The sequence below is a fragment of the Semicossyphus pulcher genome, unplaced genomic scaffold (genome assembly GCF_022749685.1).
Source record: "Semicossyphus pulcher isolate SPU_LCO1_2020_fin unplaced genomic scaffold, fSemPul1.0.p SCAF_22, whole genome shotgun sequence".
NCBI lineage: Eukaryota > Metazoa > Chordata > Actinopteri > Labriformes > Labridae > Semicossyphus > Semicossyphus pulcher.
In genome coordinates this window covers 10,430,113-10,457,582 of record NW_027211696.1, presented here as the reverse complement: position 1 = coordinate 10,457,582, position 27,470 = coordinate 10,430,113, and the positions used below count along the sequence as shown (strand labels likewise).

General features: G+C 40.8%; 1 protein-coding gene across 1 annotated transcript in view; it reads left to right on the top strand.

Moving 5' to 3' along the window:
• LOC138601843 (astrotactin-2-like) overlaps nucleotides 1-27,470 on the top strand; it is a 329,634-nt gene that overhangs the window by 137,809 nt on the left and 164,355 nt on the right. The window contains exons 5-7 of the mRNA XM_069673098.1: nucleotides 119-124; nucleotides 14,826-14,933; nucleotides 19,870-20,016. Of these exons, the coding sequence (XP_069529199.1) occupies nucleotides 119-124; nucleotides 14,826-14,933; nucleotides 19,870-20,016 (261 nt within the window). The remainder of the gene's footprint in view (nucleotides 1-118; nucleotides 125-14,825; nucleotides 14,934-19,869; nucleotides 20,017-27,470) is intronic.

Below are 27,470 nucleotides of genomic sequence, written 5' to 3'. Positions count from 1 at the left end.
GTCTCTGCAAGTGTCAACATCCGTTAGCAACCCACAATGCACCGTTTTTTGGTTTGCTTCAAGCTGCAAACTCCGCTGTTGAAAATCGAAGCCAATGCGGAAGTGCAAAAAACTGCAGTTCCTCGTGTGGCCACTTGAAGCTGGCTCCAGAAATTAAAAAAAAAAAGGGAAAATGCCAGTTTTTACAGCAGAAATAAACATGTATATAGCCTGTAGCTAATTGTATTGTTCAAGATAACTGTACGGGGGGTGTATTTCTTTATAACACATTCGTTTTAATTATATTAAGCCTTAAATCATAGGGGCCGGCTAACTTGATTGACAGGTGGATCCTGCTGGCTGTCTGCTAGACATCAACACAGACACACAGTCACTGAACTTAACTTCACCTGTTTGTGTTGTTGGAGCCTGTTGGGGATTTTTTCATTTAAAGTTTGGACAAATAATCTCTCTGTGGGATTTATGGAACTTTCTGGCCGTGCAAGAAGTCTGAGCTCGAGCTTTTTGGTGAGTTAAATGTGAGCACTAACTAGCAGGTATACTGTGCTCGCTTTAGCTGCTTGTTAGCCTGTTCAGTGTTTATCAAACATTTATTTAATCATCAGCCACTAAATAAGAGTCTGCTTTTCCCCGGAGAGATAACAGATACAGTCTATGGCAAATAACCGCTAGCTACGCTGAGAAGCTTCTTTGCCGTAGCTGGCTGATTCATGCGGCCCGCCAACAGTCCACAGCCACAGGCTTCAGCTCGTTCGCGCTCCGCCTCTTTGCCTGCCTCTGGATTAGTCGGCTCTGGCATTTCCAATATGGCGGCCGTCAGCGGCGGCGCAATTCGGGCTTCAAAACGCTTCTTCAGGAACCAATAGGTGACGTCACTGAGACTACTTCCATTATTTTTACAGTCTATGGTTTGCTTCCTATATTAGGGCCGATTTTAAGTCTGATTATGTTATCAACTGAATCGAACCGGACCGTGGTTCGTTTGGAAACGGACCGAGTCCCGTCTTTTCAGCCAAACTGTGATGCGGTAGTTAGGTCCGCACCAGAGGTCGAATGCGTGTTCTCACCTGTCCAAATGAACCGGACTTTCCGAGTAAAGTCCACAAGTGAGGACTAAAGCTGTCAGGTGTGAAAGCACCCTCAGAGACTAAAAAAATAAATAAATTAGATTTTCATCAAAAATGTTGGTGATTAGTTAACTACTACTAATCTAACATACATCAATATTGCTAATTTGAAAATATTAAAGTTAAAGTTAAAGTTTAGAATGTTAAATGTACTGTTTTGAGTCTTCAACTAGGCTAGTTATGAAACATTATAAATGGTCGGGTTCCAACAAAGCGATTTACTTAATGCAGACCTAAAGAGCATTGGTTTACATTTTCTACTGCAAAGTTTCACAGTCAGTAGCTTGTTAGACAGTTTAGATGAAAGTACGGGAAATAAAAGAGATGTAAAATAAAGGGAAAAGAGACGTACTGCTTTCACAGGGATCGCCAACACTAAAGAAAAGTTTCTCACTGTTGCTTTAAGTCAGCATTTCAATGGATGCAATTAAGTTGCAAACTACTATTCACATCAAATGACATACATTTTTAATAAAGTTTTCCACAGACACAAATTAACGAATGCAACTTCTCAAATTTGCTCCCACGGCCGTCTGTGCATTATAAATGGCAAATTTACATACTCTCACTTTCCTATGAAGATGTAGATGTCAGTATGCGTTGGCTTTGAGTCGAAAATATTTAGCGTGCCGGTGTCACAAAGCCTGACTGCTGAATGCAGCTGTGCCTTAATGTGATTACCAGTTGCTGAGCCATGTGGGGACTGGTGTCGCTGTCAGCTTAATTTACGCACAAACACATTGTCAAAGACGCATGTAGTCGGGCACACATACGGGGTGAGTATGCACATACAAAACTACACTGCAGTGTACAAACACAGGCTGACATTTAGCTTTAAGTCTTTTCAGACACAAGTCAAAGCAGTTCGTCTCGCATAGAGTCGCAAAGTCACGGAGGTCACATTCAGAGCTGTTTGGCTCACATGCACACATTTGCATAAATTACATTAGAGTTCAGAGTCAAGAATATACAGTGTTTGTGAACACAGCATCGTAATGTACATGTAACCTGTCAACACACTCACTCACTCACTTCCCTGCTAGAAAAACCAGCATGGACCAGCATGGAAATTATGCTGGTCTGATGCTGGTCTGATGCTGGTCTATGCTGGTCTATGCTGGTCATGGTGGTTTAGTGCTGGTCTATGCTGGTCTATGCTGGTCACGGTGGTTTAGTGCTGGTCTATGCTGGTTTGATGCTGGTCACGGTGGTTTAGTGTTGGTCTATGCTGGTCTGATGCTGGTCATGGTGGTTTAGTACTGGTCTAAGCTGGTCTATGCTGGTCACGGTGGTTTAGTGTTGGTCTATGCTGGTCTGATGCTGGTCTGATGATGGTCTGATGCTGGTCTATGCTGGTCTGATGCTGGTCTGATGCTGGTCTGATGCTGGTCTATGCTGGTCTGATGCTGGTCATGGTGGTTTAGTGCTGGTCTATGCTGGTTTGATGCTGGTCATGGTGGTTTAGTGCTGGTCTGATGCTGGTCTATGCTGGTTTGATGCTGGTCATGCTGGTTTAATGTTAGTCTATGCTGGTCTGATACTGGTCATGCTGGTTTGATGCTGGTCTATGCTGGTTTGATGTTAGTCTATGCTGGTTTGATGCTGGTTTGATGTTAGTCTATGCTGGTTTGATGCTGGTTTGATGCTGGTCATGGTGGTTTAGTGCTGGTCTATACTGGTTTGATGCTGGTTTGATGTTAGTCTATGCTGGTTTGATGCTGGTTTGATGCTGGTCATGGTGGTTTAGTGCTGGTCTATGCTGGTTTGATGCTTGTCATGGTGGTTTAGTGCTGGTCTATACTGGTTTGATGCTGGTTTGATGTTAGTCTATGCTGGTCTCATACTGGTCATGCTGGTTTGATGTTAGTCTATGCTGGTCTGATACTGGTCACGCTGGTTTGATGCTGGTGTTGAAGCTGGTCAACCAGCATAGTGTTCTTCTGTGGGGATTGGCGGGTTGTTTACCTTTGCTGATTCGGACTAGCGTAGCACAGTCACTGTACCAGGAAAGACACCACTCATCAGCTATCGTTTGACCTTTGACCTTAGCGTGAGTGTAATCATGGAGGAACAGCTGAGAGTTAATGGTTCACTCAGTAGCAATGACTTTAAATCGAGCGGACCGCTGGAACCCTGCTGCTCATATACAGCCTGTTTGATGATGTCATGAACAGTGAGTGGTTCAGTTTACGAGGGTTTTAACAGTAGGTCATGAGTTTAACGAAGCCTACTTTCACTTGTCTAGGCTTTCAGGTGTCCTACAGGTCCTTTCAGGTGTGTGGAGGGTTCATGCAGGAAATGTTTGATTTTATTTCCCAACCTTTGTTATCACAGCAGACTCCAATATTTCACCGTCACTCCTGGAATCATTTCCTAAGATAAAACACTTTCCATAACCGTTCATGACAGGTTTTTATTGAAATCATAATTTACTTTAGAGTTTTTAAAGTATCTTTTGGGGAAACTTTGTCGCAGCTTTTTAAAGAATCATTTAAGATATAATCTCAAAGATCTCAGTTGATGAGGCGAGTCCAGTTTCTGTGTCTGTAACGCAGACAGCGAAACCTCCAGAGCAGCTCGACCAGATACAACTCCTCTCTTATCCTGTCCTTTGTAACGGCTCCACACTGTCTCCAAGCATCGGGGAAAGTGTGACGGTCCAGGACGAGTGTAACCCCTGATTTTACATATAATGAGGTCAAACTATTATTTGCACAGGCTTGTGATTCACACAAAGGTGGAATTGTTTCCGTGATGGTTGGAAAGTCTGAGCGTGACACTCTGCAGACGGCTGTTAGCGCTGGTGTTTGGTTTTTTATTGCTATGAGGCTCAAATGTCTGCATGATGAGTTATTTAGATAGTAAATAATATTAAATGCTTCAATAAGACAAAGTGCCTATAAATCCAAGAGAGATGCTGTTTCACCTGCAGCACAGTCTGCGGTGCGTCAGTTTCTGTTGTCTCATTTGTGCAGATTAAGCTTCTTCAAAAGAGGCCTGTGGTCAGGTGTTAAAGGCAGGATGTGACTTCACCAATTTGTAAAAAGAAAGTAAAACAAAGTCAACAGAAGGATGAGAGAGCTGTCAGTCAAGCACGTTTTGTTCACGCCCCCACAGACCCGAGAGGTGGTCCAACAAGGAAACTTAAAAACATTTTATACACGAATGATATCCGCTTTTTGTTAAATATGATGCATTATTATTGATTCAGTTACCGAACAGTGAAATAACTTGTTATAATGATCAGCACGCAGTCAATCAGATCAAAAGCTTTTATTTCTTCACTTAGTTTAAATCAAAGTCACAACACAGAGTTCAAATTCTTTTTAAATTGTTAATTCACTTTTTATTTTGACTTCTCTGACCAGATTAAGGGGCAATTTAAAGTATCCGATTGACCTACAAGCTGCATGTTTTTGGACTGTGGGAGGAAACCGGAGCGCCCGGAGGAAACCCACGCATGCACGGGGAGGACATGCAAACTCCACACAGACAGGAAGTGGTCCTGCTGTGAGGCTGCGGTGCTAACCGCCGAGCCGCCGTGCTGCCCTCAGAGCTTCACTTCTTGGCTTCCTCATTCCCGACGACGCCGACCCGGTTGCAGCGGAAGGTCCTCCTTATCCATGAACAGAAGCGCTGGCAGATCTTCTTCTTCTTCTTCTTCTTCTTCTGTTCCTCTTCCTCGCTGTCCTCTGAAGTCATCGCTGGTGACTGAGGTGGTGATGAGACCTTGAATGTCTTGTTTGGCCCGTCCTGCAAACTAAACACACACAAGCGCGGTCAGAGTTTTGCTCCTGTGATTGTCATGAACTCACAGAGATGGTAGAAGTTCTCTGATCTTTAAGTAGAAGCAGTTATTCTACAGTTAAGAAAGTAAAAGCCCTTTCCTGACTGCTCTCTCTTCATCCTCCAGCTGCGGCGTGTTCTTGGCTGATGCAGGCCCGGACCTGGATCACACGTGATGGAGGGGCTGTGGGAGGGGGAACAGTTCCCTCATCGGTTGTACGCTTCCTGTGTTCAAACAATCACTGTTAGTCTGATGTAAAGGTCTTAACCTTTCGAAACACTGCAATAGAAATGGTCCACCAACATGGAAATACTCAAAAACTCTACTTACTGGTCTTGGTCGTCTTGGTCGCCTTGGTGAACTTGGTCGTCTCGGAGGTCTTGCTGGTCGTCCTGGGTGATGAATGGATGACTGAGGACTCCGAGGGGAGTGATCCTCTGGCTCTCATCCATCGTCAGCATGGCCTTGAACAGCTCGAAGCACTGCTCTGCCTTCCCAGCCTCAGCTTTGCCGTTTGTTTCCTGATAGATCTAGTTTAGGAAACAAGTGTCAAATCCACCATTAATCAAGTCATCCTCATGATTCATAAAAACACACTGCACTGAAAATGAAAGAACTTCACACTTACTGTTTTCAGGTCATCCAGAGCGGGCAATATACATCTACTGAATGCGATGTCAGGGATTCTCCACAGATACTCCTCAGGTGTCTAAAAGAATAGTTCAATGAAAAACAACTCATTTTCAGCTTGAAACAGTTTTATTTAGAGTTTTACTGGTTTTAATCACTGGGTCCATTTGTTTTGGAGGGGAGAAGACCTCTGCAGGTAATTTGGCTCCTGGCAAAAACCTTGTAAGTGATGAACACTTAAGGAATCCTTACTTAAAATGCAGCTGAGCACCGCCAAACAAGCTAGCAGCAGCTCGACTTCGCAGACCCTCCTGACATTTATTTCAAACAACTTACAGTGTACAGAAATACAGTAAGAAACTAGTTATTATAACCGGGTGATTATGTTTTTTAAGAGGTGAAAACATGTTGAAAATTTGTGAACTTTGAAAGAACCAGGAACTAAAAACTAGCTTAGCTCTTAGTCAAACTGTTAGCTGTAGCATTGCTGGCAGACCCTTGTGTCCTATGAAGCAGTAGTGTAGAGAAGCACTGATTTTTAACAAGAAATAACTTTATTAAATGTTATTGCGAGTTTTAATTATCGAGTCTGATGTTATGGAGAGATGTCTGCAAATAATAAAAGCCCTGTGATCAATGAACACTGAAGGGTCATTTTGAGACCTAGCTTGTAAAGTTTACAGCCTGCCACTCTGTTGCACCATCAATTACACAGTTAAAAATCACAAGCTCGTATATTCAACTGGAAAACTGCAAGCAAGCTCGGGTGTTATTAACCGATGATTACAACTTTCAGCTTTTATGGGTCAGTCCTAAAATTATTTTGCCATTATTCTAGAAAAACATGTACTTAGACTTTTCATTTCCTAAAAATGTTGAAATATTGTTTGGCAGGTTGAGTTGCCACACTTAAGATTAAGTCTGTCTACTGTCCTGAATTCACAAAGGTCCCGTAAATTGCAAACACATGATTTACTGTAGCCTATTATTATACATAATGAGTAATACGGCTGCTCGTGAAGTTGGCAATGCAGGTTCGAGGACCTGTGCAGACCAACATCTCCTCCAGCCAGCTGAAGTGTTTTTGAGGAGGACTGTGTTTCATGGCAGCTCAACTCAATGGTTGCTGTTCTGTAGCTAACCTCTATTTATAATTTATTATACAATCCATACACTATTAATTTCAGCCTCCTTTGCGCTGCCATACACTCTGGCACTCCTTACCAAACCGACAGGCACCCAGACCATAATTCACCTCCTGTGTACACTGTGTGTATGTTTGTTTGGCTTGTTATTTGTCTGTACATAAATTAAGCCTGTATATAATAAGTTTGTATTTTCTCCAAACATTGATTGGCACTGCATATAGACAGGAACTTAACGCGTTGAGTCATAGTTTCTGTAGGTGCCCTACTTGTTTGCCATCATTCCTTGCTCTGCCCGCAGCTAATTACCTGGTTCAAGTGTGATCCCGCAAGTCAAGAGCTCAGAAGCAGCAACTCTGAATCAACCGAGAGCCTAACCTTAAATAATCTTAGCCAGAGAAAAAAGCCACAAAACAGATGCAACTAATTATGTTTTTGAATATGAAATAACAGTAAAAATAAAACATTCCAAGGCCTTGTATGTGCTAAATATAAGTGGCATAATTCTGTGTTCGAGAATGAAATGTCTTATTCAATGCACATGAGTCATAATACCTTTCAGCTATAATTATACATTGCCAAATATTTATCCTGTGACACATCCTTTTACCTGGCAATTTTAGTATTTAAAATCAAGGGTAATGTAGGTCTTCCATTAACGATAATTAAGATTTTTTTTAGCAGAACTGTGAAACTTTTAATGGTTTCCGCTCGCAAATGTAGATTGTCCCAGGTTCTCTAGGTGAACTTTCATGGTTATAAAAATATACTTTGGTTTGGGACTCTTGGTTGGACAAAAGAGGACATTTGAATAAGTGGCTTTGGGATACAAAACAATCAATCACTCTATATCACTCTAGAAAATAATCAACCAATCAATAGATTCATCGCTCAGATATTAAAAATGTCACCTCTGTAAATGGTGACATTTTTGAATGCCATAATGTCAGATCAATGACAATTATATAAACAATATATTTGTAAAGATAGCACTACAATAAGGTGACGTGCAAGTAAAAGCAGTTTTTGATTGTTGTATTTTTTCAATGGAAAGTCCTCGATTAATTATTTAGACCAACATGTGTCTTCACAACTGACTTATATAGCATCAAGTCGTCTGCATAGAATAGACGTTTTCTAAGGTCTCTCCCTCTTCTACAGTGCTTTAGATCCACATAATAATGAATACGCTACCTCACTATTATTTGGTGGGTTTTGGACTTGTAGGTAAGTAGGCCCCCTAAACAATGTACAAATCAGGATGTTGTCTTCAAGTTTGGAGGCATAAATTTAGAAACAAGTATTTAGACTCACAACAGGGTACAGCATTCCTGTTAATTTGAAGAGTACTGGAGTTTAATGCAATCACCCTCTCAATCTCCCTCCATACTCTTAAGGAGTAGATTGGTCCGTTAGGTTTGCCGGTGGGAGCTGGTATAAAACACAGCACAATACAATATATCATTATTCTAGCAGAGTATGAAGTGCCCTCCTCCTATGCGGGAGATGATTAGCTTTTACCATTCAAATTGAACCCATCACCTCACCTCCCTGCTTTCCTATAACCATTAGTCTTTCTCATTACAAGGATTGAGAAAAAAGTCGACTTCTCTCTGTTTCCGTCTCTTCCCTGTGGACATTTCTGATCTCTTCAACACATTTATGAGTATGTTTTTTCCCCTGTACATCACGGAACCTCCACTTATCAAGTTGACTGTTCTACTCTCTTCCTTCAACTCCTTTAACACCAAATCGTATTATTCTTCTTAGTGTATACCTTTGACTTCTTTTTTTTCTCTTATGCCTGGAACACTTTGTTACGGCTGTTTTCTTTTTTCCTTTTTCTCTATGTATGTACTTTCTCTAGCTATTACTGTCTCCTGAGGCATATTAATCACCCTATATATTAACACATTTTTATACTGTGAGTGAAAATACAATCATAAATAGAGATCATTTTTTGAACTAATGGAATTAGGGCTGAACGATTTTGAAAAAATATGTAATCTGCGATTTCGATGTGATTTGCGATATTAAAGGGAATTATGGTTTTTACATCATTATTCTCATTTTTATTGAAAAACATTGAAATGATTATGGTGTGTGTTCTGCGTGGATCTGTACCAAACAAAGATATTTGATACTTACGTCTGTGTATGGAATCACTAATTAAAAGAACTCTCAAGAGTCCACAGTTAAGATACTTTTAACTTGCGATCAAATGCCTCATTTGATTATTCATTAATTAGCTGCTTAATCACAATCATGTATTTTGTAATCCTGCTTAATTTTCTCAGTCTTAACATTAAAATTGATTTTTCCATATGAGAGCCCAGTAAACTAACTTTACACATATTTATAATTCATATCCTGCACAACGCTTGTATTTAAGATTCGATTTTCCATTCTGGCAGCATATGAATCTCTGCAGAGAAAAGTATGCTGTTGTCAACCTTGAGAAGAATATTAATGATGAAGCAGGTACCTCTGCTTTGTTTAGATGAAGAAGTCAGAACAGGTGACTGAGAGGAGAATGTATTGAATTAAGATCAATTTCACCAGTTTTACACATTCCATAGACAACACACTGTAGGAGCTTTGTCCTTTGGGGTACAGACATTATCGTGCCGAAACAAAACAGATGGAGAGAAAGGAGGCGCATGGGAAGGTGGAAAACACCTAAAAGACTCTGAAATTATCTAAAGGACTTCAGGACTGTGAAAGGCACAGTAAAAGTGAGATGGGTATGCTCCAATAATTGAAATTTGTAGCTCTGACATGCTGCAGTTTAGCCTCGGCGTTCTGGGAGTTGATGTTTTATGGGACTCAGTTTTGAAGGTATTACCGCTAAGGGAGCGAAAAAGCAAGATAAAGACAAAAGCAAACCGACTGAATGAGGAAGAAATGTGGTGAAGCGGTGAAATAGAAGAGACCTAGGGCCAGATTTAGCGAAGACTATTTCACCTTGTTTCAGATGTGTTCTTCTGTGTGCTATTTATCAAACGTGAGCCCTTCCCTGGAAGCGCAATTCACCTGTCGTGGATCAAATACACTCACGCAGTGTCTGTCAGCACACCTTGTGTGTGATCAGTGGAACGTTACTCTACCTTTCATGCAAATGTCAGGAACATATACACATTATGACTTTACTTTCTTCTGGATTTACCGAGCTTCATTCGATTTCTAGAATTCTCTGCAAGTAATAAAGAGTGCACATTTTCAAAGGCCTATTACAGGAAGATTTTTTGGGGAATGAGACTGCAGACAAAAGGTGAGAAACATGACAGAAAATTGTGCGAGGGAGAACACAAATGCTCGCAAAGAGGGTCGAGAGAGATGTGACGGCGTAGTTATTAAACCTGAAATTGAAATTGATGTTCACTGAGCTGCTAATGCGCCGTGGCAATTGCTCTCTCTTGATAATTCTTTTACAATTTGGCCTGTTTTTTTTCTGTACATGCTCTCTTCCTTTAATCCTTTTTCCACACCTTTTTGCTGCATTTATTTCAGCGACACTTCTTTTACAAACGCATTATATAATAAAGAATATTTCTACCCTTTGAAATGGCAGACTTCTGTATTTAAATCCCTACGACGTGATAACTTTGAGAAAGCATCTCGAAGGAAATTTGAATCCCTGATTGTGTAATTAGCTCACGCCTCAGTAAATCAGATCTTAATTTGACGCGGGTTGAGAGTGCAGATTTAATGGAGGGCTAATTTGTGCTGTGCTTTCATGTGTGTAAGTCTGGTCGAGAGAGTAAACGGTACTGACTTTGTGTTTATTACAGTTCTATTTTGGTGGCAACCTGTTTGTACTTAAGACCTTCAGAGTGCAGGATGTCTCTGCAAAGCGAGGACATTTCCGCCAGTCCTCGTTTCATCAAGGGCTTTTCGGGAGGGGGGTCAGGGTTGATGAACATATCCAAAAATAAGTCGGCTGTGTTGTTTGCCAAAGTGAAAATGTAATCCAAACTTTCATTTCATCCCAGCTACACCACAGGGATCATGTAACAGGACAGCCTTGCCTCTTTTCACTTGCTTTTGAAAGATTTTATAAATAACCTTAAATGGTCGCTGTAACAAGTCAGACATGTCGGCGTGTCTGGCCTTCCTTTGAAAAACAGCTGTTGTTGCAGGAGGTCCAGGTTTACAAGACATCTTGTGTATGGCTTAACACCATTTTTTTTCTTCTAATTTATAACTTGTTTTTCTTTTCTTTATCTGATGTACTTTTTATTTTACATTTCTTAACAAGCCTTAACTCTGAATAGTGCTATTTAAAGTTTGTTATCTTACAAGATCGTTTCATAAAGCGTCTCTGCTGTGCCGTGTCAATCAACGCAATAAAAAATATCACTGCAACTTACCTTTAAAATACACCATAAGTAAATATTGGAACGCTTTATTTTTGCTACCTGGCTCTGTAAGATAAGTCAGGAATAAATCTACAGAGAGACTTTTTTAATTACTTCCGCAGTGTGGGATGTTAGTCTTTTTTAATCAAAAAGCACTTATACTTCCTCTGAAAGTCTTTCAAGGTCCAGATCAAATGTACTGTTGACGTGAAGCACATTGATGCATCTTGGGAGACTTTATTCTTGGGAGGCCGCATTCAGACTTGAATTGCACATAGCTGGAATTCTTAGATGAGACCTGAAGTACCTCCTGCAAACGCAGACTTCTATTACGGATCGGAGACACTGAGAGATTATCACAGAGCAGCACAAAATACTTTGATTTCAATAATGAAAAATCTGAAATGTACTTGAATATAACTCCAAAAAAAAAGTACACTTAGACCGTAGGTTGTTGAATAAAATAAATATTCCATTCTATGAAATATGTTGAGTTTTAAAGCACAGTGAGTTTTCAAGGTTTTCACACAAATTTTAATAAACGCCACCTTTTCAAGAACGTGTCGGCAAAGTTTTGTGTTAGTTGTTCATATTGTTTGAAAAAGGTGATACTTTTAACATCTGAAGAAAAGGTTCTTTTTTTTTTTTTAAACACTAACAACTTTCAGCCTGATCTGTGAAGCTGTTGTTATGCTTCCTTTTTTTTTATACATATTTACACGACTTTCTGTCTCTCATCCCCTGCCTCCATCTGCCACTTCTCTGGGCATGTTCTAACACGATGCATAAATTCCAAACCAATTTTACACCGCATTGCCTTGGTTTCGCTCTCCAAATACCGCCAGAGTCTCGCACTCCAAATCCAGCTCTCGACTCTCAACCTGTTTAAGTGCACCCGACCAAAAGAATGACTCCAGCTTTCTGTGGGCACTTCTTACACGGGCTTAATAGAACTTTTAATCATGTCTCAAATCTTTATGGGGCAGGCAGATTTTTCACGACTTAATGTTTATGAAGTGAGTAAAAAAGGGGGGGATTTTACTCGCGTTGCTCGGCATTTGCGCAGGAATTATGATGTGCCCGGTGAACAAGGGTGAGAAAATATGTCGCACTAGTTGGCAATAAAATTCTTTTAATACGAAGGCATGAAGTTCAGAGGGAAAGAACAGACTAGAGGATGAATAAAAACAGCCTGGCAGGGCGTCCTTTACCTCACTGTATTTAAGAGGTGTCCTCATGAGCTATAGCTACAGGCTCAAAACAAGTTCTTTCAACTTTTATTTTATTTTTTTTGCGTCTGTGTAAAAGTACCAGACTGGAAACATTTCCTAATAGTTCTTTTTCTTTACTTTTGACCTTGAAAACCCACTCTCTTCTGCCAATTCTCCTGTCAACAATTGCTCTAAAACACAGCACCTTAGCAAGCTTAAATTCTACTTTTTAAGGGTTTCTTGAGCTGAAAAATTAACATTGTCATTTTAGGTTTGTAGAAAAAAAAGTATAGTCAAATATTGGATGATTAAACTCTGCACCAAGCGAGATGTAGTCCTGAATCATTGAAAAAAGCTGTCCATCCATTGTCAGGAAGAAGTTCTATTCTAGTGTCCAATTTTGTATCTGAGATGACTCGATAAAGAGTTTCATCACCATATGGCGTCAAATAGAGTGCAAAAAAATGTATCATAAGTACCCCTTTGTCTCGATTACAACGCTTTTTTGTAATCATATACCATGAAAGACACAATTACCGAGACCTTTCCAACTGAGAGCACTTAGAAGTGTAGCCATGTACTCATCCCTGTGGGGGTAAAGCTCTCGCCTCTGTTGTTACGGCCATTACCGACCGTCCTCACCCATCATACGCATCGGGTTATTGGCACACCGGCTGCATTGTACATTTTCTTATTCTCTGCTTCCTTGTTTTAATTTGCTGTCAACAGGTGAACAACTCTAAGACGCTCCTTCATCGCCAAGGGGAACGCATCGATTTTCTCTCTGTCCATTATCCCCTTTCCACTCTGGGAGATTAGGAAGTGTAATCACTGTGATCCTGGGGATTATAGAAGCAAAATATACGTACAACCATGCGGAAATAAGATGCATTTCATTAGCATAAAAGTCATTTTTTAGGGTGTGTTTCAGCCTAAATGAGCTTGTTATACCAGTGCTAAAGATGTGTTATGTGATTTACACTAATAAATGTTTTTGACAGAGTGTCTGGGGGACCGTTTTTGTATCAAGTTAAGAATGCAGTTGAAAGCCATCAACACATGTTTGGTTATTTTAGATTACTTATTTATCCATCAGTGGCTTAACACGTTGCAAATCCTTGGCAATTATCACTTTGAGGCAGCACGTGTGCGTTCAGCAGGGGTGTGTGTTTTGATGCTGCAGTGGCAAGGCAGCACAAACAAAGCCTCTTAACTCTCACAGCCTCGCTCTCCCTCTTACGCTGACTTCGACATGGACACGAACAGGCACATGCACACATTCACACACCCTGGGGATTGGGACCCAATTTGATTAGTTAGTTGAGCTCCGGAGAATCTGTAATGATGGACAAATTACCAACAGTGGCCAACACATTAGGAAAGAGGGAGAGAAAAGGGTGGTGAACAGTGGAAAACATAACTTCTTTGATGAATGCTGGGTTGAATAACACTGGGAGGGGCACAGCAACTACATTGGAAATGATAAAGAGTTATTTAAGTCAGGGTCACTGATTCCCCTTCCCCTAACCTTTACATGATTTAAATAAAAACCTCTATTTTCAGTCCATTTGGTAGTCATATCTCAACTTTAAAATGTTATGAAGGTTTAGTAAAGAATATAAACTTTTTAATTAATGTCCAAAAACAAGCCAGTGTCTGTAACTATTCTGTTTCATTGGAAGATAAAGCAGAGTATCATCATTGGTGGAAACAGATGAGTATGTACGTATGATGTTAACCAAGGGGAATGTATAAGTAAAAGAAACGTTAAAGGACCTATAATTGATCCCTGGGGAACACCATGAGAAATTGGACAAGAGAAAAAGAGATGCTTCCAAATAAATCAAAGCATGACCAGCAATCACAACCCAAAAAGCAGGTGATGGATACCAATACTGTTATCAACAATTCACTTCAATCATAGTTAATTTCATAGAGTTTATTTAGGTTTTAATGTCTATAAAAGCAGTTAAATAACTGTGCAAATACAAATATATTAATGCGTATTATTCAGAGGACACGTTTTGAAATATTTCTACATTCTGAAATGAAAAAAAGATATGGTTGCACAAGATGATACATATTTGATCAATCTGCCATTTTCATTGTCACTTGAAATCAATACTGTGTTAACCTAAGACTAACATGCATCAGAACTGTTAAAGTAGCAGCAAAAATCTAAATGTCACTTATACAACATTATTTTTTTGACGTGCCCATGTTTAATTTTAATATTCAATTAAATTGACATTTGAAAGTAATTTAAAGTTAAAGCCTTTGCCCTTTTGCAGTGCCATACTTACAATAATAATGACTCGCCTATGTGTGTTGAATATATTCTGTTCAGTCTTATTTTATCAAATGTAAAAGAACCGTCTGAACATTTTTCTGCTTGGGTTTGGACTTCTGCAGAGTTTTTAAGTATTGATTGCATAAAAAAAGTTGCTGGATGATGGTTGCCATTTTTTTTTCTACAGCATTTTATCTCCTAACATACTATAGCCATTGATTTATTGGTTCTTCTCCCATTTCTGTTAACTTATTCCCTCTTATCTTCTTACTTCCAGTGACTGGAGGTGTGTTTGGACCTCAAGGAGAATCAGGGTCAGAGCCTGAAGATGACAGCCAAATGAAGTTCTACACAGAGCAGCACAGAGGACGAAGGCGCAGCAAAGGTGAGAGGGGATGCAGGTGTTCTTACTCGTACAGTTATAAATGTGCAACATTTGAAAGACATTGAGTTGCACAGGGGGCGACCCTGTTATCCACTGCCTACTGCTGGGAAGGCAATCGAGTAAAAAGGGAATCAAATACAACAAAACATTTTAAAAACAAAAGAATCCCAACCTTAGGCTGATGGATATAAAGGAGGATAATAGAAGGGCAACCTATAGTTAAGTGAAATGAGCCAAGACATTTTTGGAATTGTCAGCTTAGCTGGAAGTAGGAAGGAGTCGTGCACATTCCCGGTGGGGTTTAAAGTGATTTCCATGGCACAGCTCAATGACACTCAAAGCAGATGTATGAGCGGATGTTAATGGAGGCTGGGCGATGAGCAAAGATGAGTCAAATTACTTTGATGGGAAGCAAGATTTCAACGTCCCTTACCACCCAGTGATATGCGATATTGGAGGCCGCGTGTGGATTTTGTATTTGTGTGAGGGTGAGTGAGTGACCCGGAGAAAATGAAACAGAGAATTAGTCTGTGGCTGTCCACTTGGGTGTTCATACAGGGATTGAAGAATAATGGAAATCAATGTGTTCCTGTTATTTCCAATGCTTACACTTCACTATCACGGGGAACTGCGTCAGAGGAGGAGGAAAAGTCATGCCTCACATATTAATCTTCTTATTATTACGATTACAGATCATAAATGTCTCCTCCTTTTTGGGTTCCATACTTCAGGAAGCAATTCCTTTCTTATGTGAGGACTCCTGTTAAATGAATTTGAAAGTAAGATAATCTCCCAAACTCTTTCTACTACATTTCTGTAGTCAGTCCTTAATTTAGAATTATTTTAGAGCATTTGAAGCACAATATGTTCAAATGGTGTTGTGGTAAAACCCAAAGTTAAACATGTGAGACGGAGCAGATGTGCAGAGGTAGACAAAAAGCTTGAAAGGCAACCGGGAACCAAAACTTTTACCACCTTTGGTTATTTAACACAAAATGAGAGAGGAGCAAATAACAGATTTACAATTCATTGAAACACAAACAAAAAGCGGACAAAATCCTTAAAGAGTCCACGGTGGAGTAAGAATCAACTTTCCAAAAATGAGGTTATACAGTTAAGAAAACACAAGCATGATCACAAGGATCATATCCACAAATGGAGCAAGGGTAGCAGGTAAGACGAAAGGTACAGAAGGGAAGGAACACAGAGACTAATGCTACGATCCAGACAACTCAAAAGTCGAGTTTTTCCGACCTGGGACAAGCGCCTTTCAAAGTTGGAGTTCGTGCTTGTGAACTCGGAGCAGATTCATCTATTTTTCATCCATTTTCATTGTCATTTGAAATCAATACTGTGTTAACCTAAGACTAACATGCATCAGAACTGTTAAAGTAGCAGCAAAAATCTAAATGTCACCCCGACTTCTTAGAGAATCAGATGTCTGATATCACTCAACAATGGCCGCACATATGGAGAGGCACATCGTTAATGGTAAACTATCAACTGAAAAGCAACGTATTATATATATTGCCTGTATTTAATTGAAAAACAACTACTATCACAGAGTAACACATGTTCTGCATTCAAATTTTTCTAAGAAATGTCGCCAATGTGATAAAGTAGGTGGTTACTATGAATAATCTCTGAAAGTTATTCTTCTCTCCACAAAAGTTCTGGAAAACGTTAAAAATGCAATTGCCAAATCACTTTGTCACTGTCGGCCATGTTTTTATTTACGTTTGCCGTCTCGCGCCTGAAGTCCGAAGTCGGAGATTTCCGAAGTTCTCGAGTTCCCAGCTGTCTGGAATGCAGCGTTAATACGCAAAGGGTAATCAGACAAGGGTGAGACTAACGAGACACAGGTGAATACGATAAGGGGCGGGGCAACACAATCGCAAAGGCTGGAAAACACAGAAAGACAGGAAGTGAAGCAACACCAGAAGGAAGTGAGTGACAACTGAACAAATTACAAAACAAGGATAATACATGACTTTAATTAATCCCCAATTTTGAAATGTGCATAAAACCCTACCAACTTTATTGACAATGCCCATTTTTGGTCATTTGTAAAAAAAAAAAAGAACAAATAAAAAAAAAAATGCTCTTTTTTTTCCCACTTCAGATTCCCTACCACCTAAGTAGTTAAAGAAATAAATCAATGGATGGATTTTTTAACAATGATATTGAGCATCTGTATAAGCTCTTGTAGATATAACAAAATGTTGCTTGTATATTGGTGCATCACTTAGTTTATATGAAACCTTTTGTGGGATCGGGATATAGATCATAAGCCTCCAGGTTTATGGAAACAGTGGGGACTCTCAAATTAGCTTTTATAGGCTTCAACCAATTTCTTTCTGAATTACGTGCAGACAAACATAAGAGTGCATGTATCTTTTGTGGGATTTTAAAAATGCAATTCATCACAGAAAACGGTTGAATGTTCACAGATGAAACAGTGAAAGGGTCCTCGTCTAAACTGCCAGCTCTCACTGAGATTTTATTGAAAGAGCACACGACTGGGAAAGACATAAAACCCAGAGGCGTGATCTGTGTAAAAGTTACAGCCCGTGTAAAAAGAAGATGGCTAGAGAAGACGTTTTTGCTTTACTCTCACTTATGTTTTTGTCTACATGACTGGTGTAAGTGTTTCCGTGTGTGTGCGAGCACGCAGAGTAGGTGTTTGGTTTGCAGCCATAAAGTAAGTGTTTGCAATCGTGAGTGAACATGCTCTTGTCTACTCAGTAGGCTTTTACAGTAATTGAGGGACCCCTTCACAAGCCCAGTGACACCACCCGGGCCCCAAAGGGATTAGCTGCTCTGCCACTTTCGCTGTGGATAGCTGTTGTTCCTTGTCCCTTCCAAATATTGTGACATGCGATTCAGAACGGGTGGATAAGTTGTCCTGACTTTGTCTCCTTTGTTTTAACCTTGAGTGCTTCCAAACTTTTGAGGGCATAGACTAAAGACTCCTCTCCCCCAGGAAACAGATTGGTAGACTTGGTAACATATCTGCAATGGTGTATTGTTTCAGCATATTCCATCTCTAGTTGATAAAAATCACACTTATTTGGGAAGTTTACTCTTTTCTTTTTATGAATTATTTATTTTGGCCTTCTATGCCTTCATTAAAGGAGAGAGGACAGTGGCTAGTGTTGGAAACAGGTGAAGAGAGAGTGGGGATGACACGCGGCATCGAGGACTGTTGCCTCTATACATGGGTCACGCGATTCAACCCCTGAGCTAGACCGGCGCCCCTGGGAAGTTTTCTGTAGTTGCAAATTGTAAAACATCTGAAAATGTGAGATAAGATATACTTTATTGATCCACCACTGTGACAAATGTACGTGTTACAGCAGCTCAAAGTAAAGGAAAAGGCTAAGGACATGTATAAAATATCGACAATAATAACATAGAATAGTAATACAAATAATAACCAATATAATAAGTAGCATTTTGTCAGCAACACATTCAAACTGGGCCCCTCCTCCTGGGCTCTTCCTCACCAGAAGCTCACTCTCACGCTCTCGTGCGAGAACACGCCCACCCCACCGAGCTAACACCGACAGCATCACGGTTACCTTTGTGCTAGCCTGCTAACTGCCGGTTACCGTTGCGCTAGCATGCTAACCACTGGTTAGCGTGTCCTACCCGGTTTGAGGCACCTACCTGTCCGACAGAAAAAAGGCCAACTCTGCATCGCTTTTTCGCCATGTTCGCCGGTCTGAATGGGGCCCAGTTGCTAATTTGAACCACTCCCACACTCACCTATACGCTGTGATTGGCTCAGGGAACCACAACAGCGTCTCACAAGGGTCTGCACACACACTCACCAACACACATTTGTCTACATTTTATTTTTCTAGGAAAAGCATACTGATTATACCTTTAAGTTGCACAGAATGGAAAAAACACTTGAGAGTGTGAAAGCTGTTGGCTCGATCCCTGACTGCTACTGATTGGAGATTGCATAGCAGCCTTCGCCATCAGTCGGTGAATGAGTGAATGTGACATGTAGTGTGAAAACACTTTGAGTGGTCGGAACAAAAGCTCTATATAAGTACAGTCCATTTATCATACAAGTTATATGGATAATAAAACATAGTGATAGTAATACTTACTGTCAGATGAAATTGTAACATCGTAGTGAGGACCCACTGACTCTAACCAGCACATAGGAAATTTGTTCAAAATACATGAACTAACCAGCACAGAGATTTGCTACCACAGAGAATCGGCGTACAGTATTGACTTTTTCTACAAACCAGCACTGTACAGGTTGTAGCTCTCTTCCTAATAAAACATTTACACATTTTCTGAACCCTGCACATTCTAAAAGATCACAATGTATGATATTTTCCAGGTTAGAAAAAAACAAAAAAAAGAGTAAGTTTCACCCTGGTAACCCTCCCTAAAACCTGCCCACTTCCTCCCATGATAAATACCACTATACAGAGGTTAAGCGGCTAATTTCATTCTCTATATTCTGGCTTGGAAACGGGAGCCCTGACGGAGCCAAAGGGCAACCAAAACAACTAATCTATAACCCTGTCAGAGGCAATGAGATCATATATCACCCTGGCAAATGGTTCTGGGGCTGTTCTGCAGGAGCTCGGGCGTTCTGAGTCATATTTTACTTACTCCGGCCAAACTTGAACCGGGGTTAGATTCATAAATCAGAAGTTCAATTATCTGCCTTTTCAAGGATTTAGGGAGGCTTATCGGCTGCACTTTCAACAAAGCTAAGGCTAAAGTGGATGATTTAGTTTTAAGTTTGTGTTATGTGCGGATTTGGTTCCTGTGTGCAGTAGAAAGCTGTCACTTCCTATAGGAGTGCAGTTATCTGTATGTGACCCTGATCGTAACAAAAGGGCTTCTGTCAAACTGGTCACCTTTACCTTCTCCCCCCTCCCTATCTCTTTTTCTCTTCCTCCAGGACACCCACACAGTCCTCTAAATAAGGTCACCCTGACGTTGATCACCATCAGCACATGTGTCGTCGCCATTGTCTATGCCACGCAGGACTCCTGCCCTCTCACTGTCAAGGTCACCCTCCATGTGCCTGAGCATTTTGTCGCTGATGGTAAGTGCAACACAATCATCAGACCTTGGCAGAATATTAATATAAAGGCATGTAAAAAAAATCTGTTTTACACTCTTTTTTACTTATGTTATTTTTTTAATTGAAGCTACATGATGAGAAAATTCCACGAGCTTAACAGATTTTTTGCAGTAAAGGGAAAAAAAAGGCTTGCAAGAAATCAGAATAAACCTTGGCGTGGGAGGCGGCGTAAACACTATTGAGATACAGCCATACACGCTGTATCACTCCTCCTATTACCTACCTCAGCCTTGGGCAACATTGTGCTTTGTGTGACATTAAAAAGGATATAGAACATGGAACATGTCATCATATTAGCAACATTCCGTCATTGATGGATACAGCTGTCCTTCAAGCAGCATACCGCAGAGGAGGATACAGGAGGGTGAAAAATATGCAATTTTTATACACTGATCAGCCATAACATTATTACCACTGACAGGCGAAGTGAATAACATCAATTATCTTGCTACAATGGCACCTGTCAGTGGGTGGGATATGTTAGACAGCAAGTGATCCCTTTGTCCTCGTAGTTGTTGTGTTGGGTTAGGGTTAAGTCCAAATTGGGATTGCTAGAAGGCTGGGTCAGAGTATCTCCAAAACTGCAGCTCTTGTGCGGTGTCCCCAGTCTGCAGTGGTCAGTACCTACCAAAAGTGGTCCAAGGAAGGAAAACAGGCGAACCAGCGACAGGTTCATGGGCAGCCAAGGCTCACTGATGCCGGTCAGCGGTCAGTCACCTGTCAGTGGGTGGGATATGTTAGGCAGCAAGTGATCCCTTTGTCCACAAAGTTGTTGTGTTGGGTTAGGGTTAAGTCCAAATTGGGATCGCTAAAAGGCTGGGTCAGAGTATCTCCAAAACTGCAGCTCATGTGGGGTGTTCCCGTTGTGCAGTGGTCAGTACCTACCAAAAGTGGTCCAAGAAAGGAAAACCGATGAACCAGCGATAGGGTCATTCGCAACCAAGGCTCATTGATGCACGTGGGGAGCGAAGGCTGGCCCGTGTGGTCCGATCCAACAGAAGAGCTACTGTAGCTCAAACTGCTGAAGAAGTTGCTGGTTGCTGGTTCTGATAAAAAGGTGTCAGAACACACAGAGCATCACAGTTTGTTGGGTATGTGGCTGCATAGCCGCCGACCTGTCAGGGTCCCCACGCTGACCTCTGTCCACCGCCAAAAGTGCCTACAATGGACACGTGAGCATCAGAACTGGACCATGGAGAAATGGAAGACGGTAGCCTGGTCTGATGAATCAGGTTTTCTTTTACATCATGTGGACGATCGGGTGCGTGTGCGTTGCTTACCTGGGGAAGACATGGCACCAGGATGCACTGTGGGAACAAGGCAAGCCGGCGGATGCAGTGTGATGCTGTTGGCAATGTTCTGCTGGGAAACCTTGGGTCATGCCATTCATGTGGATGTTACTTTGACACATACCAACTACCTAAACATTGTTACAGACCAAGCACACCCCGTCATGGAAACGGTATTCCCTAATGGCAGTGGCCTCTTTCAGCAGGATAATGCGCCCTGCCACACTGCAAAAATGGTTCAGGAATGCTTTGAGGCACACAACGACGAGTTCAAGGTGTTTACTTGGCTACCAAATTCCCCAGATCTCATTTCAATCGAGCATCTGTGGATGTGCTTGACAATCAAGTCAGATCCATGGAGGTCCCACCTCGCAATTTTCAGGACTGAAAGGATCTGCTGCTCCCGTCTTGGTGCCAGATACCTCAGCACACCTTCAGAGGTCTAGTGGAGTCCATGCCTTGATGGATTAGGACTATTTTGGGGGACCTACACAATATTAGGCAGGTGGTCATAATGTTATGGCTGATCTGTGTATATTTTTATTGTGAGGAGGAACAGCTAATGGAGCAGTGACAGCTCCTCGTGCTTCCCCTGTTTCTATTTACAAATGTCTTGCCGGAAAAATTTCCACCCCCTCATCTGTGATTTGTGGTTTTCAATTTCAGCGCCTTTCAGAGGAAAAGCCCCCTCCGCACGACTGATGCACGTCCATGCAACACAAAAGTAAATCATGTGTCGGAGCCTAAAAAATGAGCAAAAATCAGGACAATAAAGCCAACGCAGTGACAGCTCCCAATGGAGAAATGTGCGATTATAACAGCAAGTTGAATGACATTTGGAGCAATCAGACTGATGAATAGTCGTGTGCACAGAGCATATTTGTTTTTGCTTTGTTTTGCAGCTCACAGTTCTGCCAGTTTTATTAAGTATAACTGCGCGCAATAGATTGGAAAAATAACCCACTCTTTAGTTTTCTAGTAACGTCTGTTTTAAACTCCTTCTTTTTTCGGTATATTTGTAAATTGGGTCCATATATTGCCAAGTTTTGACAGTCTAAACTCATTGGGAGGCAAGAGAGACGCCACTATAGGAATTGTGCAAGGAGTTAAGTGAAGTAAGAGGGAGTGAAGAGCCGAGGCAATTTAACTAATGATTGCTATATCTCTGAAAGCTCAGCGTTCACATATCAGTCGATCAGGTGCTCTTGCCGCCGGGACCTCATTTCTAGTCCGCCCACACATCCATCCACAATTTGTGTGCCTAGGACACACAATAGAAATAGCAGAGAACACAGGACATGAACTTTTATAGTATATTTTTTAACTACATGTAACCACCTTCCAACACAGTCTACTTATACAGTACATCAATTAGAACACAGTATCATTGGAAATATCTATCAAATGATAGCGACATCTGCAGCATATTAGTGATTTATGAGATTTTTTGATTCCTACTCTGAGTCATCTTACAGGTATTAAATTAAAGGCTGGTTCAGACCTGTTGGATCAATCACATACAGATATTCAGCAGTATTCTCCAAAGGGCAAAACTCACTTTAAATATCAAAATCTAATCTTTTTTGGGGGGAATTTTTTATTTATTTTTCCTTTTATTGGCAGGTGTCACAGCACGTTTCAATAGGGAAATTATCTCACTCAGTGTGCGTCTGCCTCGGGGTCTTCTTCCAGCTCGCCGTCAAGGATCATTCTTACTTATAACAACTGACAGTGTTACATCACCTAATGTAATGTAGGCTAGAACGTTCATCCAATTTCTCCATAACTGTCATGTCTTTATACCACCCCTCATATTAGATTTTACAAGATGTTTTTGTAGCATCCACCTTCATCATTCTGTCACAGTACAGCGCTTACTGACACGCCATTGACTGCTTTATTATATGTTAATATTTTCTAATTGGTTTAGCTGCCGATCGTGCTTTAATAGCTTTTGTGTGCTGTATTCCAACAGCAAAACTAAACCAAATGAACAAGTTGCATTTATTAGGAGGAAATGGGCTACTTAGTGCATTTTAGAGGGTTTGATGAATTAAACATGGAATACTCTCAGATACAAATCTCACTGAACACCACTAACAGCGTTTTCTGCGCTGGCAGCACCCACAACCTCAACTACAGGCCGCTTGTTATCTGCGCTTACTGTTGCTAGAAGGGGTGTAACGGATCACTAAACTCACGGTTCGGGTCGTATTATGGTTTTCGAGTTTTCAAGAAAAAAAAGGATATATAACTTTAACTTTTACACTCCTCTATGACTCTTCATCTAAACTGAATAATGTATGTAATGTAATTCTACTCAAGGAAATTTTACAAATTTTAAAAGCATAAGAACAACCATAAGGAATCGTGTCCTGGCATTAGCAGCAGCTCTAGACATAGTTTCCTCGAAAAAACAAAAGGAATAGCTTCTCCTCCGCCATTGTTCTTGACAGCGTTGATATCTGAAGTCCCGCCCCCTCTTGATTTTGACTGGTCTGTGAGGGAGAAGAGACATTGAAGAGCGTGGCGGTGTTCCAAAAGTGGAAGTATTTTCAACTGAGAGTGCTGTGAATGAAGCGACAAGGGCGTTTTTGCACTGAGGACGCCGAGCACTGAACAAGCTGAACTGCATTGGTCTTGTATAGAAAATACATGACGTTATTGGACACAGGCCCTGAGAATACTAAAATTCTCTCTCCCCAACGAGTTCTCTAAACAGCTAGTTAGCTTGTCTGTCCTTCATACACTGTACTTCCTTGCAGGATATCTCTACAACTGGTCAGCGTGCTCTGAAATTTAATATGGCGATGTGTATCTCGCAGAAAATTATTATTGATTGATTCTGGTGACCTCCTGACCTTTGCTCTTCTATTGCTAACAGGGCAGAATTGTACATTTCCACAAAAAAGGCTTGGATGGCCCTTGATTTGACCTCTGACCCTGTGCACAGTTCTTAACTTTTAAGATATTACAAAATAATGGTTACTCCGTTAAATATTCCCCAGCTCTTCATGATCACCAGAGAAGTAATTCCAAATGAAGATTTTTGATGACCTTTCCTTCCAGGCCACCCTCGGATAAAACACGACATTTTAACCCGGCTACAGCTGCAGCTAAATGAGAATCTGTATGTTTTTTAATCGTTAAATATGTAAAAAGTTTAACCTTAAAGGACCTTTAAACAGCCTTTGCCTTTTCCTTCTGTTTTTCCTCTGCAAACTTGCAAATACTGTAATTGGACGGAGAACAGCAGACACCTGAGGACGAGCAGATGCGATAAAAAGCAGCTTAAGCCGCTGGTCTGGCAGGCGTACAGTCAGCAGCTGGCAGGTAGTCAGAGCAAACAAACAAACAAATCCAACAGATAAACAAACAAAGCAAATCCAAACTGCAAGCCATGTATAAATATAAGTTAGGTCAGGACGGACACAGGCGGACAGGGAAAACTATAATGCTGCAGCATGGCTACTAGGTGACGCATAAGCTGACTCTTTATACAATACGCTCTGTATAACGGGGTAGTAATGCGTGTTAGTAGCCAGAGGAGCAGACAATGGATGAGGTCAGGTATCGGTTTCAGTGGCAGGGTGACACAACAGTAGAATTTACCACATTATGTAGGTGAAAGGAAGAACTAGAGAAAGAGGATGTTAAACGTAAGCCTATTTAATGTCAACCATACCTAAATTAGCAATGAGTTTCCATGATGCTGACTGAATACATCTCTTAGAGGTGTATGAAATTATGCTTCTCATGGATCTTTATTCTTAATAACTATCTTAAAGAGGGGGTATAATGCTGTTTCACATTTTAAGACATATATATAATGTTACAATGCTGGTTGTCCATACCAACCGTGGGTGAAGTTTCAGATCTGTAGGTAAAAGTATGTTGGAGTAATTCCCAGGCTTCTCAGCTCAGTCTGCAGGCTGCTGTGAACGCCAGGTTTAACACAGTTTGTTCTACATGCTGCACTTTGTGATGTCACAAAGTGCAGCTTCAGCAGGCTTTGGACAGAGCTGGCCAATCAGAAGAAAGCAGGCTTGTAGGGGCGGAATCTCTTAAAGGGACAGAGTCGTTGCAGGCAGGGGCTGTATGAGGGCCTGTACAGAGCACCAGTGGGAGAAAAATGTGTTTTTAACTGTAAATGATGCTAAGCTACTCCACCGGTATCAATGAATGAAATATGAAGCTTGAAATTAGCATAATACCCCCCCCCCCCCTTCATAAAACCACAGTCCAAAGGTAATTTATGAAATGAAGAAAGGGTGGGAAGAATAGGAGATGTTTAATTTATTAAGATGTAATAAGGAATAATTGTAGCTGTCATGTAGCTAAACCTCTACCGTAAAATTCAGAATATAAGTCGCAGCCTGTTTTGGGGGGTATCCCAGAGGTAAAAACGTTTTCTCAAGCTATTTATGATTACAAAACATGTATACAAATTATTTCAACACTATTTCAATGTATTTTTATTTGAAACAACACACAAATAACAGCCTACCATCTGTTTTCACCATATCCAGTGTCAATCCTGCTAGCTACCGGTGCGGTAGTTGAGCTCAGCTGGTAACAGTGATTGTTGTGAGGGTGGCAGCTGCACTGGCAATATGACGGCTAGTTTGCAGTGCCATCATCACCCTAACACAATAAAATACCTCTCTGCATTTTATACTGGTATATTGATCGCACCCCACAGCCCAGCCCACTTTTTAGATTTAAAAAATGTATCAAAAGTGCCTCTTATACACAGAGTTTTACGGTAATTGTGTGTCTCTTGTTCCATAAATGAAAGATAAAGTAAACGTACATTAAAAGGCAGAAAACATTGCAGCAAAAACAAATGAATGAATAATGAAAAATTCAAATAATAACAGTAAAACGTTAATGTGCCAGTCAGTGTTAAGGGCTGTTTTTTAAGGGGACAATTGTAGCACTTGTTTGATAAAATAACAACCGCTACTGCACAATTCCCTTAATTATCACCAGTGACACCGAGGTGCAAAATAGTTCCCAAAACAGGTGAAAGGGGATTAATCTAACAAAATATGTTTCCCCAGACCTTTGCACTAAATTCTCAATATGCACGGTTAAATTGCCATCATTCAGCCCTGTTCTTAGCGCTCAGGAGGGGGTTTTTCTTTACAGGTCTGAGAGAAACGAACCCATAATCAGTCTCGCTGTGTGAGCTGAAGCCATTATTCTCCTCTCTCTCAGTAAATGAGGGCTACTGGCACTTGTGCTCACTAAAGTGCAGGGCTGCAGGAATTGGCCTTGTTATGCTCACCTTTTGGTCAGCCTGACCCTGGAGGTGCTTCAGGGAGCCCTTCCTGGAAATCATGTGTGGAATTCAGCCTTTTTTTTGGCATTTTGGATGCTTCTGTTTTTTAAGAGTAAAAAACTCCCTGCTTCTGTGGAATTAGTCAATATTTTTCTCATTTAAAAATTAAATTAAAGTAAATTATATATTTAATTTATGACTATTGTTTGTGGAGTAGCAGGAAGAAAACATGCAGTCCTGTGTAGCACAATATCTTAAACCAAATTAACCAGGAAGTATTTTAATAATAATTTATAATTGGCATAATCATACAAAAGCTAACGTTTCTTTCCAAGTAGGCAGAAAGACAAACTTAAAGAGGGGTATGATACTGTTTCGCATTTTAAGACATATGTATAATGTTACAATGTTGGATGTCCATACTGAATGTGGGTGAAGTTTCAAATCTGTAGGTAAAAGTATGTTGGAGTAATCCCCTGCTAAAAAAGTGTGCAGGCTGCTGTGAACGCTTGCTTTCAGGCAGACCTCTCCAAATGCTTCACTTTGTGATGTCACAAAGTGGAAGAACTCTATATTTGAGCATCAGCCCGAGACACAGCAGAACTTCCGGCCCCTGGGACAGTTAAAGGACACGCTCAGCAGCTCAGTCTGCCTCAGAAATTTTTTTCACTCCCCCACTCTGCTCAACGGCTCTGCTCGTCAACTTGGTTAACTTGGAGAAAGTGTTTCTTTGGCTGTGAAGGAAAGACAGTGTTTACTTTCCCAAAGGACAAGAGCAGCAGACGTTCATTTCAAATCGAAAAAGTGAAGTTTACTATTTGCCGACAACTCTGTAACGTGGC